Raw genomic sequence first — 14,415 nt, 5'->3', positions numbered from 1 at the left:
TGGAAAAAACCTCTCACATTCATCACTGCCTAGTACTGACATGCCTTAAAAATTAGGGGACTTGCAGCAGAAGTCCCCTGGTCACTACCATCTGATGACAGGCTCAAGTTACCCTTGACTCCAGATACAGTTTTGCAATCTCATTTCTCAACTCTAACAATTAGGTAACACTGAGCATTTACAATTCCACTGTGGGACAGCCACCTGTTATCCTTACCAGTCACCAATTTGCAAGATCCGTAAGGCCATCAAAGGGATTGAAACAGAGAAAGTAACATGGAGAAAAGGGTATGAATTTGAAATTCAGAGGATATCTGATATCCTGTAAATAACAAGTCTGATTCTGTGAAACCACAGGCTGACATCATGTTATATATCAATGCCTATTCAGGGAAGGCTGTCTGCTTTGCAATAAAAATGTGTGTTGAGAGGCAAAAAACCCCCCAAACCAGCAAGGATGAAAGCAAGAAGGATGAAAACAGTTGTAGATACAAAGCAGAGAAAATGATTCATAAGTGTTCATGCAATTTCTGCTTTGTCAAGACTGATCTTTTCAGGTACTCCTTCTTTGTCTCATGTGTGTACTTCAAACACAGAAAAGGTTTAGCTGGAAGGAAGCCAGTATCCAGCCTCAGGCAGTGATTAGTGAATCCATTTGGAGCAGCACACTTATCTTTGACAGACAGAGAGATTTCCAGGAGTCAGATATATTGGCAGCTGTCAGAATCAGAGACTGTAAATTTACAGCCCAAATGGTACTGAGCCCATCCACCAACAGGCACAGAGATACTAGTACAGAATCCTCAGATTTGTGTTTTCCTGCAGCCAGGTCTGAGGGTTCATAGATGTAATTTTATAATCTTTTACTCACTCTCGCACATGCAGAGTTGATCTCCATATAATTTATGTGAGTGTATTACCTAGTGTTTTGCCAGGAAAGGCTGGGGCAGGCAGGCAGGCAAACTAGCACAGCACTGCCCAAAAGGCAAACGGCTGTTTTCAAAGCAAGAATCGTCAACCCCCTGTATTCAGTTAGCTCGTTAAGACCTACTTCAGCTACAAGATTTGAAGCACTGAGCCATCCACTCACATAGGAATGACAGATCAATACCATATCTAGAGGCTGATTAGCTCTGAGGATGAAAGCAATTACAGAAAGTGCCCCAACAGTATGTACAGAAGACAGTCTGGGGGAGGAGCTGACTCTCACGTACCTGAAACCCTGAGGACAGATGCAGGTGTAGCCATTGACTGCATCTACGCAGACAGCTCCATGGCGACACTTATGGCCCACACAGTCATCATCATCTATTTCACAGTGTTTTCCACTGTAACCTGGCAAGCACTCGCATCTGAAATACAAGGAGATCGCTGTTAATAGCTTGTTTCAACATTCACAACAATAGCACACACAGGCAGCCTAGCATCAATCTGATTTGAGATGGAAAGGTGTTAGCAATTATTCCTGGAAACATTAAGCACAATTCCTGCCATCAGACGTGCTTGAGTTCCTCCTGTCTGTTTGCAGAGGTTCTGCAATCTGCTTAAATTCAAGCTGAGCAAAGCAATACCATGCTACTGCTTTTCCTGAGCCAAGTGTGGAGAAGGGTGATCATATAGAGGTCTCCCAATTATGCTAAAGATGACATCTTCCCTAACCTTACAGACTCGAAGAGCAATATTCTGCAAGGGCAGTTGCTCTGATGTCTCAGATTATAATTTTGCCAATGTCTGCACACTGCTGAGTGTCTGAGGTTGGTCCTGTGCACAGCTACACAGAGCACAGTAAGGTTCCACCTTCCAAATGGAAGCAATCTGCAAGCAAGCCATAAAACTCAGCAAATTTAAAGAAAAAGACTGGTAGTTTCGAGAGCACCACCCGTTTGCCATTCATTTGCAAGGCATAGCAAATGTTGCCGCAACTACAAAAAGTTGTCTTTGAAGCTTTCCCGTGGTGACACTCAGGCAAATCATGTACCTGCTGCTATGGGGTAACACCATTCATGGGAGCAACACGAAGGGATACACCCAAACCTGCAGACATTGGCTTTTATTTTATTTCATCCAATTCTCAAGTTTGTTGTACGAAGGCTGCATCAGCATTTCTATTATAAGCCTTGCAGAAGTTTATAACCTGACAATAGAAAATATATCCCAACGTCTCTGACTTGGAACAGATCTTTTGGGATTGCTGAACAGCTTCTTTCTGAATCTGTAGTGTAGACAATGTTTAGTCATGAACATGGTTTAGTACATAAAACACGTTTTACTCCTCCCAGCTGAATGTTACTGCACATCTGGAAAACAAAAGACGTATCACTTCAACTAAAACAAGAGAAGAGCTACAGTTAACTTCAGCAATAAAAAAGAGGTCTGTGCTCTTGCTAGAGCCCCTTGTTTGGACACAATGTGCTTGTCACCGAGAGCTGGAAGGGGAGAGACAACATAAAGTTGAGGGAGGTGGCATCAGGAGAGAAACTACTGCTCCACCAACCTATTCTGCTGGCTTCCTCCTCCTCCCCCCTGCCAGCAGCCTGGTGGGGTCAGTGCAGGAGGAGGCTCCTTGTGGAAACCCTCTTCAGAGGAACTGGACGCATGGGAGCTGATGAGGAAAGATATTTCCACTTTCCAGGGAACAGTCATTGTGCTGAATTTGGTTCCAAGTGACAGTGTGTTTTGGCTCCTGGCTGTTCCCCAGCTTGTCTGGACAAGGCAGCAAGTTGGGTGAAACTTCCCAGAGGACAACAGCAGGTCCTGTGTGTGCTAATGACCAGTGAGGGGCTGCCACAGAATCAGGGCTTCAGCAACCACCTGGCTCAAGCATGGAGAATGGGACCTTCAGTCTCCATTTCAAAACATGGCTTGTGACCAGCTAAAAAAGGAGCTGCAGGCTGTAGGATGGATAATGCTATGTAGATGCATATACTTTCTTTCTGCATCCTCCCTCCATGAGAGGCCCCCATCATGACCCTCCGCAGCCACAGGATGGTTGATGTTCCAGCTCTGCACGCCTGAATTGCTTTTCTACACCTTGGTGGCTCCGGGAATACTGTGATTAACATAACAGAGATGACAAAACAGAGCAAAAAGCAAAAAGTGTTCCTTCCGCAATCTATGAGAAGCGGGCAACATTTTTTGGCAGCATTTTAGTCACACCTGCAAGCAAATAATGTCAATCAAATGACTTTGTGGGGGGAATTGGCAGCATTTAATCCTGTTGCTTTTTATTGATCCCTGCAGTCCTAATATAAAGTGATGTAATAATGAACGATGTGCAGTTCCTTATTCAGGGCTGCCATGCATCAATTTTATGATGTGTATTGGCTATCTCAGTAATGACAGAACCACCACTTTTCTCTGCAGGGCTGCATTAAATCAGCATTTTAAGCTGTCAGGTAATAATTCCAAGTTTTAGAATAATAAAGTATATTTATACCATGCTCCAACATCAATACAGTGAATGGAAAAACATGCTCCTTTCTTGAAGTTATTTTTTTAGAAGTAATTTCATTGTGTTAAAAGGTATTTTTTGCTGATTTTTGTTTTGTTTTGTATTCTGGCATACAGAAAGCTACTCTTCTATAGTAACAGCACAATAAAGATGTGGAGGCTGGAAGTGAGGAAAACCACCTGCAATTTTAGCTTAGAAAGCAAAGAGCTCTGTGCAGCCAAACACACACTGAAGTAGTCCAGTTTGCTTCTAAGCTTGGCTTTCCCTTTAAGACACATGGAATTCCTTTTGGGTCAGTCATCTCTGAGCTCTTAGCGTGTCACATCTAGGCTGAAGCTACCAAAAAATGCATGCCTAGAGTACAGTGGGTGAGAAACTCAGCCACATGAGTACCTCACCCAGCCTCCTAGAAACCCAAGGCCTCCCCTATCCGGGAATGATGGCATGTTAGCTCCATCCCTATCCCACACAGTTCCAGCAAGTGACTATCAGCAAAAGTATGATGCAGTAAATAAGGTGGCAAAGAATCTTTCATATTCAAATCCTGGTAAGAGAGTCATTTACATGATTAGATAAGTTATCTCATTTCCCAGTGACCATCTGACACCAGTACAGTTAAAATCTTGTTTTCTGCTACAGCCTTGTAGTGATGGCAACATTCCCAGTATCAGAGAGAGCCTAACAACATGTCTAGTGGTATTTAAAATGTTGGCCTATCCGAGGGGATTTGCATCTGTATGCACTCAATGTCTATTGTATTAAAGCCGTGAATCATGGCTTCTATTGCAAGGCCAGAATGGAATTTCCCTCCCCATATCAATAAATAACTTGGCTTCCCATTTTTTTTCCCCGTCTTTGTCATCTTTTCTTCCCTCTGCAGAGCTGCAGACCACCTAGAGCTGAAGGCAGGACAGACAGACTGACTGGTGTCCTTGCTGCTATGATATCCTTCACTCGTGTGTCCTATTCACATGCCCAGGGCACAAACCTGACCAGCGGATGGTCAGCCCAGGAACAAGCCTGAATCCTACCATTAATATTCCTCGCCTCCATGAGCAGAGTGGAGGACTAGTGCAAGAGCCTGACTCATTCTGCATGTGGCATTATACTACATCATTATGTTCCACATGTATTGTACTTCACAGGTCAGGAGACCAAACTGCTCCAGGGATCAGCAACAGCACAGGACCAGAGGTGGTTGTTTTTAGTGAGACCCAGCAGCAACTACACATCACTGCAAAAGCTGTCAAGGGCTCTCAGCCCGTTTCTCAATGGTTTGCTGCAACTAAAGTATGAAAGAAAAAGCAATACTTGGACAAATTCTATGTTCAAGCTTGGGCAGGCTCCTTCACCTCTCAAATCTGTCCTGCTAGAAAGCGAAAGGGGACAGAAGAAGTAAATCCTGGATTTTTGTGTAGCATTCTATGAACAGTGGGAAGAATAACTCAACAAACAGTAGTAGGAAATACTTAGAAGTACTTATTTAGGCTCCCCTCAAGGGTTAATGGCCCCACCATGAAGCAAGCAAGCAAGAGAAAGTGTCTTATTTACTCAAATTATTTGAAAATGCTTCCAGCAAGGGTAAAACCATTCAGGACCACAGCTGTCTCCATCCCTTCATACATCTAGCAACATAAGGTAATATGAGTTACAGGCTTTTACCTTGTAATATGATGTAGCTACTGGATTAGCTGAATGATGGATTAACTAGGAATGAAAGCCGGAAAGAACATCAGGGACTATTTATGTACCAGTAGACACCTCCTTATGAAGCCCCTGTGCATCATTTCAGGAACTGTCCTAATCATTTAATAGTTTCATCTTCCTCAAGTGTTGGAAACATTTCTGTCTGGTGGTTTTTCACCCAAAAGGAAGGTTTGAGTTGTACAGAGTGACTGTCTAGCACAGATTCAGCTCCCCTCAAGACAGCCAACATCTCTCAATTTTTGGTTCACTTCCTTTTAACTATCCTGAAATGTTCTGTATTAAGTTTACACTATTTTGACATGTCAGCTGCCTCACAGGATACAATCTGACCCCAACTGCAAGTTATCAGGAAGACCAAAGAGTGTTACCATCTCTCCCCTGCGACACGCTGGGTCTCTCAGTGAGGGCATCCCTCACCCAAACCCCAGCCCTCCCTCCCAGCAGGGAACTGGTGAGCACCCAGGATTGCATTGCGGCTGTGAAAACAGCCTTAGGGGAAGGTGCAGAATGCAGCTCACACTGTGCTGCACTGTCTTGAATTTGCCTTCCTTTCTTATTTCTTTGATTCAAAGATCTTTTCTTGACAAGCTTTCCACAGAGCTTGACTTTTCAATTGACTGTCTCTATTTGCTAAATTGCTCTGAAATTCCCTCTTCAGACAAGTGATGAGCACTGCTACTACGCACCTCTCAAAACACCCCAACCCCCAAATCTCCAGCTGTTTTACTGTCATTTAAAACACAAGGCTTTATTTTAGCCCTGTGAAACAGTCAGTGTCATTCCAAATACGCAAATGCAAACACAGACTTCACAAAAATCTAACATGAGCTGAGCGAGGCTCGCCTCTGTAGCCAACCAAAGGCGGTGGCTCCCGAGTGAGAGCCATCCAGTACAGCTGTTTCTGCTGCTGCCCAAGGTGAGAAAGTGTGGGGAGAGGAGCCACACTGCGGTCAAGGCCAGTCTTTGCCAGTGCACTCCAAGACTGCCAGCCATCCTGGAAGAGAACAGCTGAAGTGGGAATACAACAGAAAACTCCTGACCTGCAGCTTTATGCTCTGGCCACAAGTTTATCTTTCCCTTCTCAGTAGTCAGAATGGGGACTGGATTTTAAACAGAGGCAGCATTGGCTGAGGAGAGCTGAGTTACATCTGTTAAGGCTCCTGTTATGCTGCTTGGATTGATGGATACCCTAAGAAACACATAAGGAAACTGTCCTTAGTTTCTGATGAGGGATAAAATACTTTGCAGTAACTGTTCCAGAAGTACTCCTTTTGCCATGCTCTGTTCCAGAATAATTTCTCTGCTCTGGGGGTATGTCCATTATTTTCAAGGAAACCACAGAAAACAAGAAAAGTATGTATGCTTGCATTAAAATTAAAATGTGACATGATCTGAGGTATATATAGTCCCACACTATTTGCATTAATTTTGATGATTTTTAGCCCAAACTCACTGCTAGTTCAACCCTAGTCAATCCAATGGATTTATCTGCTCAGTATGTGGAGACCAGCACACACACATGCTTACCTGGTTCCTTTGTCAAGGGGAAGACATTTGGACTCATGTTGGCACGGATTTAGCTCAGGAACACAATGGTTAATCACCTCATCACACAGTTCACCTGAGGCAAAAGAAAAACAATAAAGCTGTTAACACAACTTGGACAATCCTGAAGCAGCTCCAACCATGATGTTCAGGGATGGCAAGTCTCTCTAAATGGAGACAGCTCAGTAGTTCAGCAGGAAGTGACAATATTTCTTGTGAGGGCACATGAGACTTCATTAAATTGGGCTCCTTTGACCTGTAGTGACTGTACCGTTTCTATCACATGAATTTGAAAGGCTGGTATAAAAAGTACTGACATATAAACTCCCCTTGGAGACAGACTAAGGATCAAATGGGCAGTTCCTGACCCAAAACCTCTTATATCAAAGCAAGAAAGTGACACAAAAGCGAAGTTGCTCATTAGACTAACATTTTCACACTGAAACGTATTTTAGCCATAGTTAATACTCTGGCAAAGAAGCTGATTGGACATAATTCTGGAAAAGAACAACAACCCACAAACCCTCCCCCCCAAATCTCTGCGACTCTCAATAATAGGAACCAGCTTTAGGACTGCATGCAATTATAAAACATTCACTATTTATAAGAAAAGTACTAGCTCTATTGTGCTCACAGGAGATGATGTCTTTTCAGAAAAAAATCCATCATATGTAAGCTCAGCTCAGCTGTTTCTAGGTATGGTGTGTCACATACCATGCACCTCCCTGGATTTGTATAAATTTTAATAATTAATAGTTCTAGAATGTTCAAACCCAGATAGTTTATTTAAATACCACCCTTCTTGAGTCCTAAATTATTAGGTCACACTTCAGTACCCCAGAATTTGAGATCCAGCCAAAGACCACAGAAATCTTTGCCTTCCCAAGAAACCAACAGAAACCTACCCCACACCTCCCAAAGCCTTGCAGGAAAAGCAAAGGTCAGGTACTCTCAACACAGAAACCCCCAAAAGCTACAGTCCCAAAGTCCCCTATGCAGCTATATCAGAAGACCACATCTGCAGGGTTTCAAAGTTATGCATATTTTGTGTGCCTATACATGATACATACCATCACATGAGCAACAAGCCATGTGGATAGTGTGGGAAAAAGGATAACGTGGGAGGCACTGGTGGGCTGGCAGTGGTTTTTAGCAGTATTTTCATGAAGCTGCAGCTCCACCTGTCTTGGGAAAAACTCCATTTTCAAAAATCCTTACATTGCTAACTCTAGTGGTTACAGAGAAACACTTGAAAACACAAGCCAAGCAAACCACAAAACCCGAAATTCAGATGGAAAATGAAAATCAGAACAGCCTGTCTTTTATCAGTTTTGTGATCAGGCAGGGATGACTGAGAGCACAATTCTGAGGATGACTCTAGTGGTGACTGGTATAGTTTGTTAACACTCCCTGCTCACTCCTCCAGGTTATTTCTCCCACATCTACAGCCTCCCTACAGTAGAAGCTACCTAGCTCTTTATTTGACTCTTCATATTATATTGGAAGTATAACATGCATTTGCAAAAATTTCTCTTTTTTTTTGTTGGTTTGTTTCAAACACAAAACATCTAACATATATCTGCTTTTTGGAGTTGTCAAGCCTAAGTGAGAAAGTGGAGGAAAAATACAGCCCTGGAGGCATGAGAGTGGGCACTACCAGCATAAATCCTGTACTCGTGTGCCACAGATAGCCTCATGACTTTCAGTGGGCTGGGTTTGGCAATACTGGAGAAGTCTGGCAGGCAATCTACAGTGTTCGTAGTATCGGTTATAGGTGGTCATAGCATCAGTTATAAGACAACCAATTCCAACTGGAGCCAAGGAATCCCAGGAAGCCACTGCTATTAAATACTACCAAGACTTTTTACTGCCCTAGACAAATCTTGGGCAAATGTAATGAATGTATCCAGATCAGGAAGGGGGGACATGCCAATGAAACTGCATGCTGCAAATATCCATGGGAACCAGGGAAACGGATCGTTCACTGGACTTGAGGTTTGCCATTGTACTCTGTTACTCCTCAAAAGCAACTAGAGACTTTCAGGTCTTACAAATATGAACACAGCTGTCATTGGCGACAGCTATTAACACATTTTTGAGGTGGCAGAGCTGGAGATAGGTCTGCTTATTAAGCAATCCCCAAATCCAGTCCACCAACCCTCCCAAATACTAACAAGCAAAGCAACTCCCTCAGCCTTTGGGCAGACAAGAAGATGAGCAGGTCAGAACTTGCTACGATGCCTGGATAACTAACTGCCAGCTCATCGTCTTGGCATTCCTCATGTCCCTTGTGTGCTACAAATCTTATATGGAAAGATGAAAAAAAAGTAACTAGTGACATTAAAAGAACTCAATTATCTAAAGCTGGAAATATTTTTGGAAGACCATTTAATAACTGAACACAGTGTGGGTAGACGCCTTCAGCTATCCTTTCACTAAAAATGGTCAATACATGCTTTTGAAGTTTCTGTTTCTTTTTTTTTTTGGTTTTGTTTTGAAGAAAAAGAAATGGGCTTTAAAAAAAAAAGAACAGTTTCATAAACTCTCAAAGGAAATCATAAGTCTTCTTAAAGTATTCTTCTCAACAGTCTTGACAAGTGCTTAGAGATCCAGTAAAAATCTCCCCAAATGTCAAATATTATGACTCACTGTGTCATTCTGAAGGCACCACTATCAAAATGTAGGAGAATTCCAGGCTAGGTACCAAACATAGCATCCAAAAAAATTTATCATTTTTCATGCAAAACTTGGAACATTTAAGGATCCTTCCTGTTATTTTCCCCATCTATCACTCATTAGGAAGCTCACTTGGGAATGCCTTGCAACTAGAGCAGCCTCATCTCAGGAAGAAAAATCTTCTTGATACATTATTTCAGGCTCCACCAATGTTCACTAGATGTTGCAGAAAGCATTCCAGGGAAATAAAACACGTTCTGACAAGCAAAACCCAAGGCAGCAGCTATACAAAGACTTTCTCATATTTTATTCACTCAGAAAATATCTGGGCCAAAAAATCTGCCCTCAGACCTGAGAGTGCAATATTCATTGACCACTTTAATGTCAGTTTCAGAGGAAAAATCTGATCCTCTTTTTCTGGAGTGACACAGGGCTGCTTCTCTGTGCAGCAATTAAACATCTAATCCAAATTTCTCATTGGATAGCTATGTGAACCTATAACCAAACTGGACATTAATCTTAGGCCAACTTCTAGCAGCACTGATTCTCTTTGTGGAACGTATTTGATCATGCTAAAACAACAGAAAACTTCAGTGCAATGCTTTTCCAAACACGGAAAAGAATCCAACCTCCCCATTTTCTTCTCTCCTATATATTCTCAAATCAGAGCTCCAATTTGGGTACACAAGAGTTTCTAAAACACAGGAAAACAACAACTATATTTATTTTCTAATCAGTTAAGCATTTCTTTTATCGCAAATAATGTTTTTTGTTTCATCAAGGCACACTTGCTCTCTTTTATCAAAGCCAAAGAGAACAGGCCAACATGCAACGCACCCCAATGAAGAACAGGTTAAGACTATGTCAGATTTACAAGAGGAAAACCACTTATGCCAATCTGATTTTAATTTTCATAGTAGCTGGAAGTATTAGGTCAATAATGTTCTGTGGTCTGCAGAACTGAGGTATGATATAAAGGGGGCACCTTTATAAAGACAGGCACATGCTCAGCTGTGTGGGCATTGCATTTCAAACTTCTTAAGGCCAGTGGTAATGTTCTGGTAATTAGTGCTTGTTTAGGAGAATGAAGCATTAGACAGATGAAGGAAGCAGTCTGATCTGCCACAAAACCTGCAACTTTCAGATCAGAACCAAGTTGTACTGACAGGTGGATCTTTCATTGCTTCTGTCTTATGCATTAAAAAAAAAAAAAAAAAAAAGAAAAAAAATCCTCAAACAACAGAAAAGGTATTCTGGCCCTTTGAAACTTTGTAGCCCTTCACCAACACTGCTTGTTGTTTTTTTACAAAAAAAAAAGCAAAAGATTTTTTTTGTTTCATGCAACATTTTGCTGATTTTATTTTATTAGCAAAATCCTTGATTTCATGGGGCTTTCCACATTCACTGTTCACAGGGCTCACTGCTTATGAAGAGCTGCCAGGAAACATGCTTAGGCTTTTCTGTAGCCTTCCACACGTCTCAGAATGAAGCCAAAACAACAATAGAGTAATAAAGATGACTTTTACACACAGTCTAATAATCATCTTTCTTTTTTCCGTTCTGTGCTGTCATGAGAGCTATTTATTTCATGCCACATTAGACTTTTAAAACCAGGATCCAAGTTACACTATTTCTCCTTAATCGGTAAAAAGGAGATTGGATGCATGGTATTTTACCTATTTATCTGTAAGTGAAACTGCAGTTCTGAAAAGACAACCTAGACAACCAATTTGCAACCAATGTGTTTGATGATTTTGCTTTTGTTTCATAGGTCAGTTGGGTGACACTTTGTTCTCTCATTCAGAATATTCATGAAATAATTGATAAAGCAACATAGAAAATATTCTCATCCTATATGTGAGAGAAGCTTTTGTAGGGCCTGGAAGACTAAAAGCAAAAATGCTGTCAAGAATGTCACAGTATTACTTGAGAAAAGGAAAGTGCTTACAGTGAGGAACAGATGAAGAAAGCCTGGCCTTCATCCCCAGAGAAAACTTTTACAGGCTGCACAGGGAGAAGGTATGTATTTGAGTGGTTAAATAGTATGTTGCAATTTTCTGAACTTTGGCAGGTAAGTCAGAATGGAACTCTTGTCTTTACTGCTCATAAAAAATAGTATACTGTTTTTCTCATACGAGATTACTCATTTTAAATCTAATAACTTGTATCAGAAATTTTTTTAAAATTTTGTTTTCCCCTTCTTTCTTTTCAGTTATTAAAAAGAAGTCAGTGCCAAGTGGAAATTTCAGGAGAACAGAGAACCTAAAAATGGTTGGGTGGAACAGACATACGATGTTCCTCCAAGAAGATAATTTAGTTAGGAATGTTGTTGATGTTTGATGAAAAAGATTTGAGGCTCATCTTAGAATATGCATTTTTTACTTCCAAACTGCTTCAACTTGTGATGAAGAGGAACTCTGTGAAAATCCTTCAGTAGCAAATGCACTTGGCTGCCATGTTAGATACCAAAACATAAAAGAAATTACCTGGAATGCATTGAATTCTCTTTCTGCATTATTAATACAGTTTGCTCCTGCTTGACGAACACTGTCCACAATACTTAGTAGGCAAAGAACTAAAAGTTATTTTATGAATTTTATTCTGTGTTAATGCTTTAAAACCTCATAGCTGAGTTTTCATGTATTAGGTTTTGGCCTATTAAGTGGGAACCTGAAGTTAGACTCCACATGGAGATTCCCAGAGTGACTTGTTTTTCAGAATTAAGGAGCAATTATCTCTATAATGTTGAGGTTAAACAAAGGAATAACTGATTATACAACAAGATCTGGGTAGAGGAATGAGCATCATTTCACTATTTCTGAATCTTGAAGAAGGAATGTGTTCCAGTTCTAGGCACTATCAAAGTACAAAAAATCATATTCAACATCACAAATGCCACTACAACACATTATATGAAAAAATAACTGAACCAGACAATGTGCAGTGCTCTTACAAGGTGGTAACCTGCCTATAGCATTATCCCTCAGAACCACTGTGTCTGGAATAGAACCTAATTTTGCTGGACCCCCTATGTTTCTGAGCTGTATTACTTCATATGGATGTTTTCCAGTTATGTGGTTTGTCTGGAATCTATTAGTGATCAATTCCGTTATTCACACAACCCAGTGCATCCAGTCACATCTGAGACCCCATACATTCTCTGACATGTCCTTTCAGGGCTGGCAGACAGGACATGGACACACTGTAGACTCATGCCAGCCTGAACAGGGGGAAGGGGAATGGGGGTTGCAGTCTGTTCGTAATGCTTCATCTCTGCTCCTCCTTCTTCCTCATGCTGTTCCCTGCTCCATCATGGGCTCCTTCCCATGGGATACAATCCTTCATTAACTTCTCCAACATTGGTCCTTCCCATGGGCTGCAGTTCTTCAAATGCTACTCCAGCACACATGCTTCCCACAGGATACAGCTCTTCAGGAACAGACTGAAGGGACACAGCTCCTGCCAGAAAACCTGATCCTACATGGGCTCCTCTCCATGGGCTGTAAGGTCCTGCCAGGGGCCTGCTCCTTGCACGGGCTCTCTGTAGGCTGCAGCTTCTTGCAGGGCATATCCACTTGCTCCAGCATGTGGTTCTCCACAGGCTGCAGCGGGGATATCTGCTCTGACATGGCACTTCAGGGGCTGCAGGGGGACAGCCTAATCCACTGTGGTCTTCTCCATGGGCTGCAGGGGAATTTCTGCTCCAGCGCCTGGAGTACATCTTCCCTTTTCTTTTTCACTTCACTTGGCATTTGCATACTTGCTTCTCTCACATTTTATCATCAGCATTGCTGGTGGGCTCAGCTCAGCTTTGGGCAGTGGCAGGTCTGACAGGAAAGCAGCTCCCAATATCTTTGCACAGAAGCCACTCCTACAGCCCCCCTCCACACCTGCTACCAAAACTTTGCCATGTAAACCAATACAGTCTTTGAACCAATAGAAGTCTTTGAAGAATACTTGATATAGAGAAAGATTTACTTATTTCCTACTGGCAGTTCTAATATGGCCATCGCTGTGGTGTCGGAGTGCTGAATACACTGAGTGTCCACAGGTGGACTCTGCCCCTCCCAGCTTTATTAACTGCAGTATGCACCACTGGCCTGTGAGCAGGTAAGTAATGGGCTTGTGGTTAACTTCTAATCCTTTGATGTGTTTCTTCATAGATTAGATTTAATGAATCATGAATCTCCTCTGTGGATGATATTCACTCCACCCGCCCTTTAAGACAGTAGTGGCTGAGATGACATTCTTTTAGAGATAGATATACTGTTGTGGTCCTGATGAACAAAGAGAAATTCTCCAGTATATCTGGTTCCCCAAACATGACATTATGTTTTACAAATGGGAATCTGACCAGAAGAAATCCTGGAGCTGAGAGCTGCAACATGACAAGACACTCATTCTGAGAGTAAAGTCAGGCTGCAGCACTGCCAGTTCCTGTGCTTTTTCCTTCTTCAGCCCCAGTACAATGAGATAAGAGAGTCTAACCTGATAGCAATGACGTGGTTCTCTCTTAATAAAACAGAGCTGGTGGGCTTAGGCTTTTGAACAAAGCTAAAAACTACCAATTCTTCCAGCACTTCTCATTCATAGTTCTACAAGTGGGAAACATGGGTGCCTTTTATTTTTTGCACTGAAAGCAAACACACCACATTTGCAAAGTAACTAAAACTGAGAAGCTTTCATGTAAGGCAGAACTCCTTCAAATAAAAGTAAGAAACTACGCCAAACTTTGTCCACATTTTTCTCTGCTTGTCTCGAGGAAATTATGGCTAAAGTTCTAAAGTTTTAAAAGAGGCTGATAGTCAAGTACTTGTTTAAGCCTTCGGTGTTTATTAGGCTGTCCAGATCCTCATGGAACCCCAAGGCTGAATCAAGCTACCTTAAAACTTCCTGTTCCTATATCAAACACATAGTTAAAAGCTTGCAAGGGGAAAAAAACAACCTATAGTACAATGATCCATTTCAGCTTCATTCAGCTGTCACTGGTGCCCATCTTAGGGATTGCTGCAAATGGGCCTCACAATGGTTAGCGA

At 41.9% G+C, this 14,415-nt stretch overlaps 1 protein-coding gene across 4 annotated transcripts in view; it reads right to left on the bottom strand.

Annotated features, from left to right (window-relative positions):
- The window catches only part of SLIT3 (slit guidance ligand 3), a 530,994-nt gene that overhangs the window by 35,283 nt on the left and 481,296 nt on the right, over positions 1 to 14,415 (bottom strand). For all 4 annotated transcript variants that reach the window (XM_074915702.1, XM_074915699.1, XM_074915700.1 and 1 more), the window contains 2 exons: positions 6,686 to 6,779; positions 1,215 to 1,352 (listed from right to left, as the gene is read on the bottom strand). In XM_074915702.1, coding sequence (XP_074771803.1) covers positions 1,215 to 1,352; positions 6,686 to 6,779 — 232 coding nt within the window. The remainder of the gene's footprint in view (positions 1 to 1,214; positions 1,353 to 6,685; positions 6,780 to 14,415) is intronic.

The sequence above is a fragment of the Athene noctua genome, chromosome 12, assembly GCF_965140245.1.
Source record: "Athene noctua chromosome 12, bAthNoc1.hap1.1, whole genome shotgun sequence".
NCBI lineage: Eukaryota > Metazoa > Chordata > Aves > Strigiformes > Strigidae > Athene > Athene noctua.
This window is presented reverse-complemented; position numbering and strand designations above follow the sequence as displayed.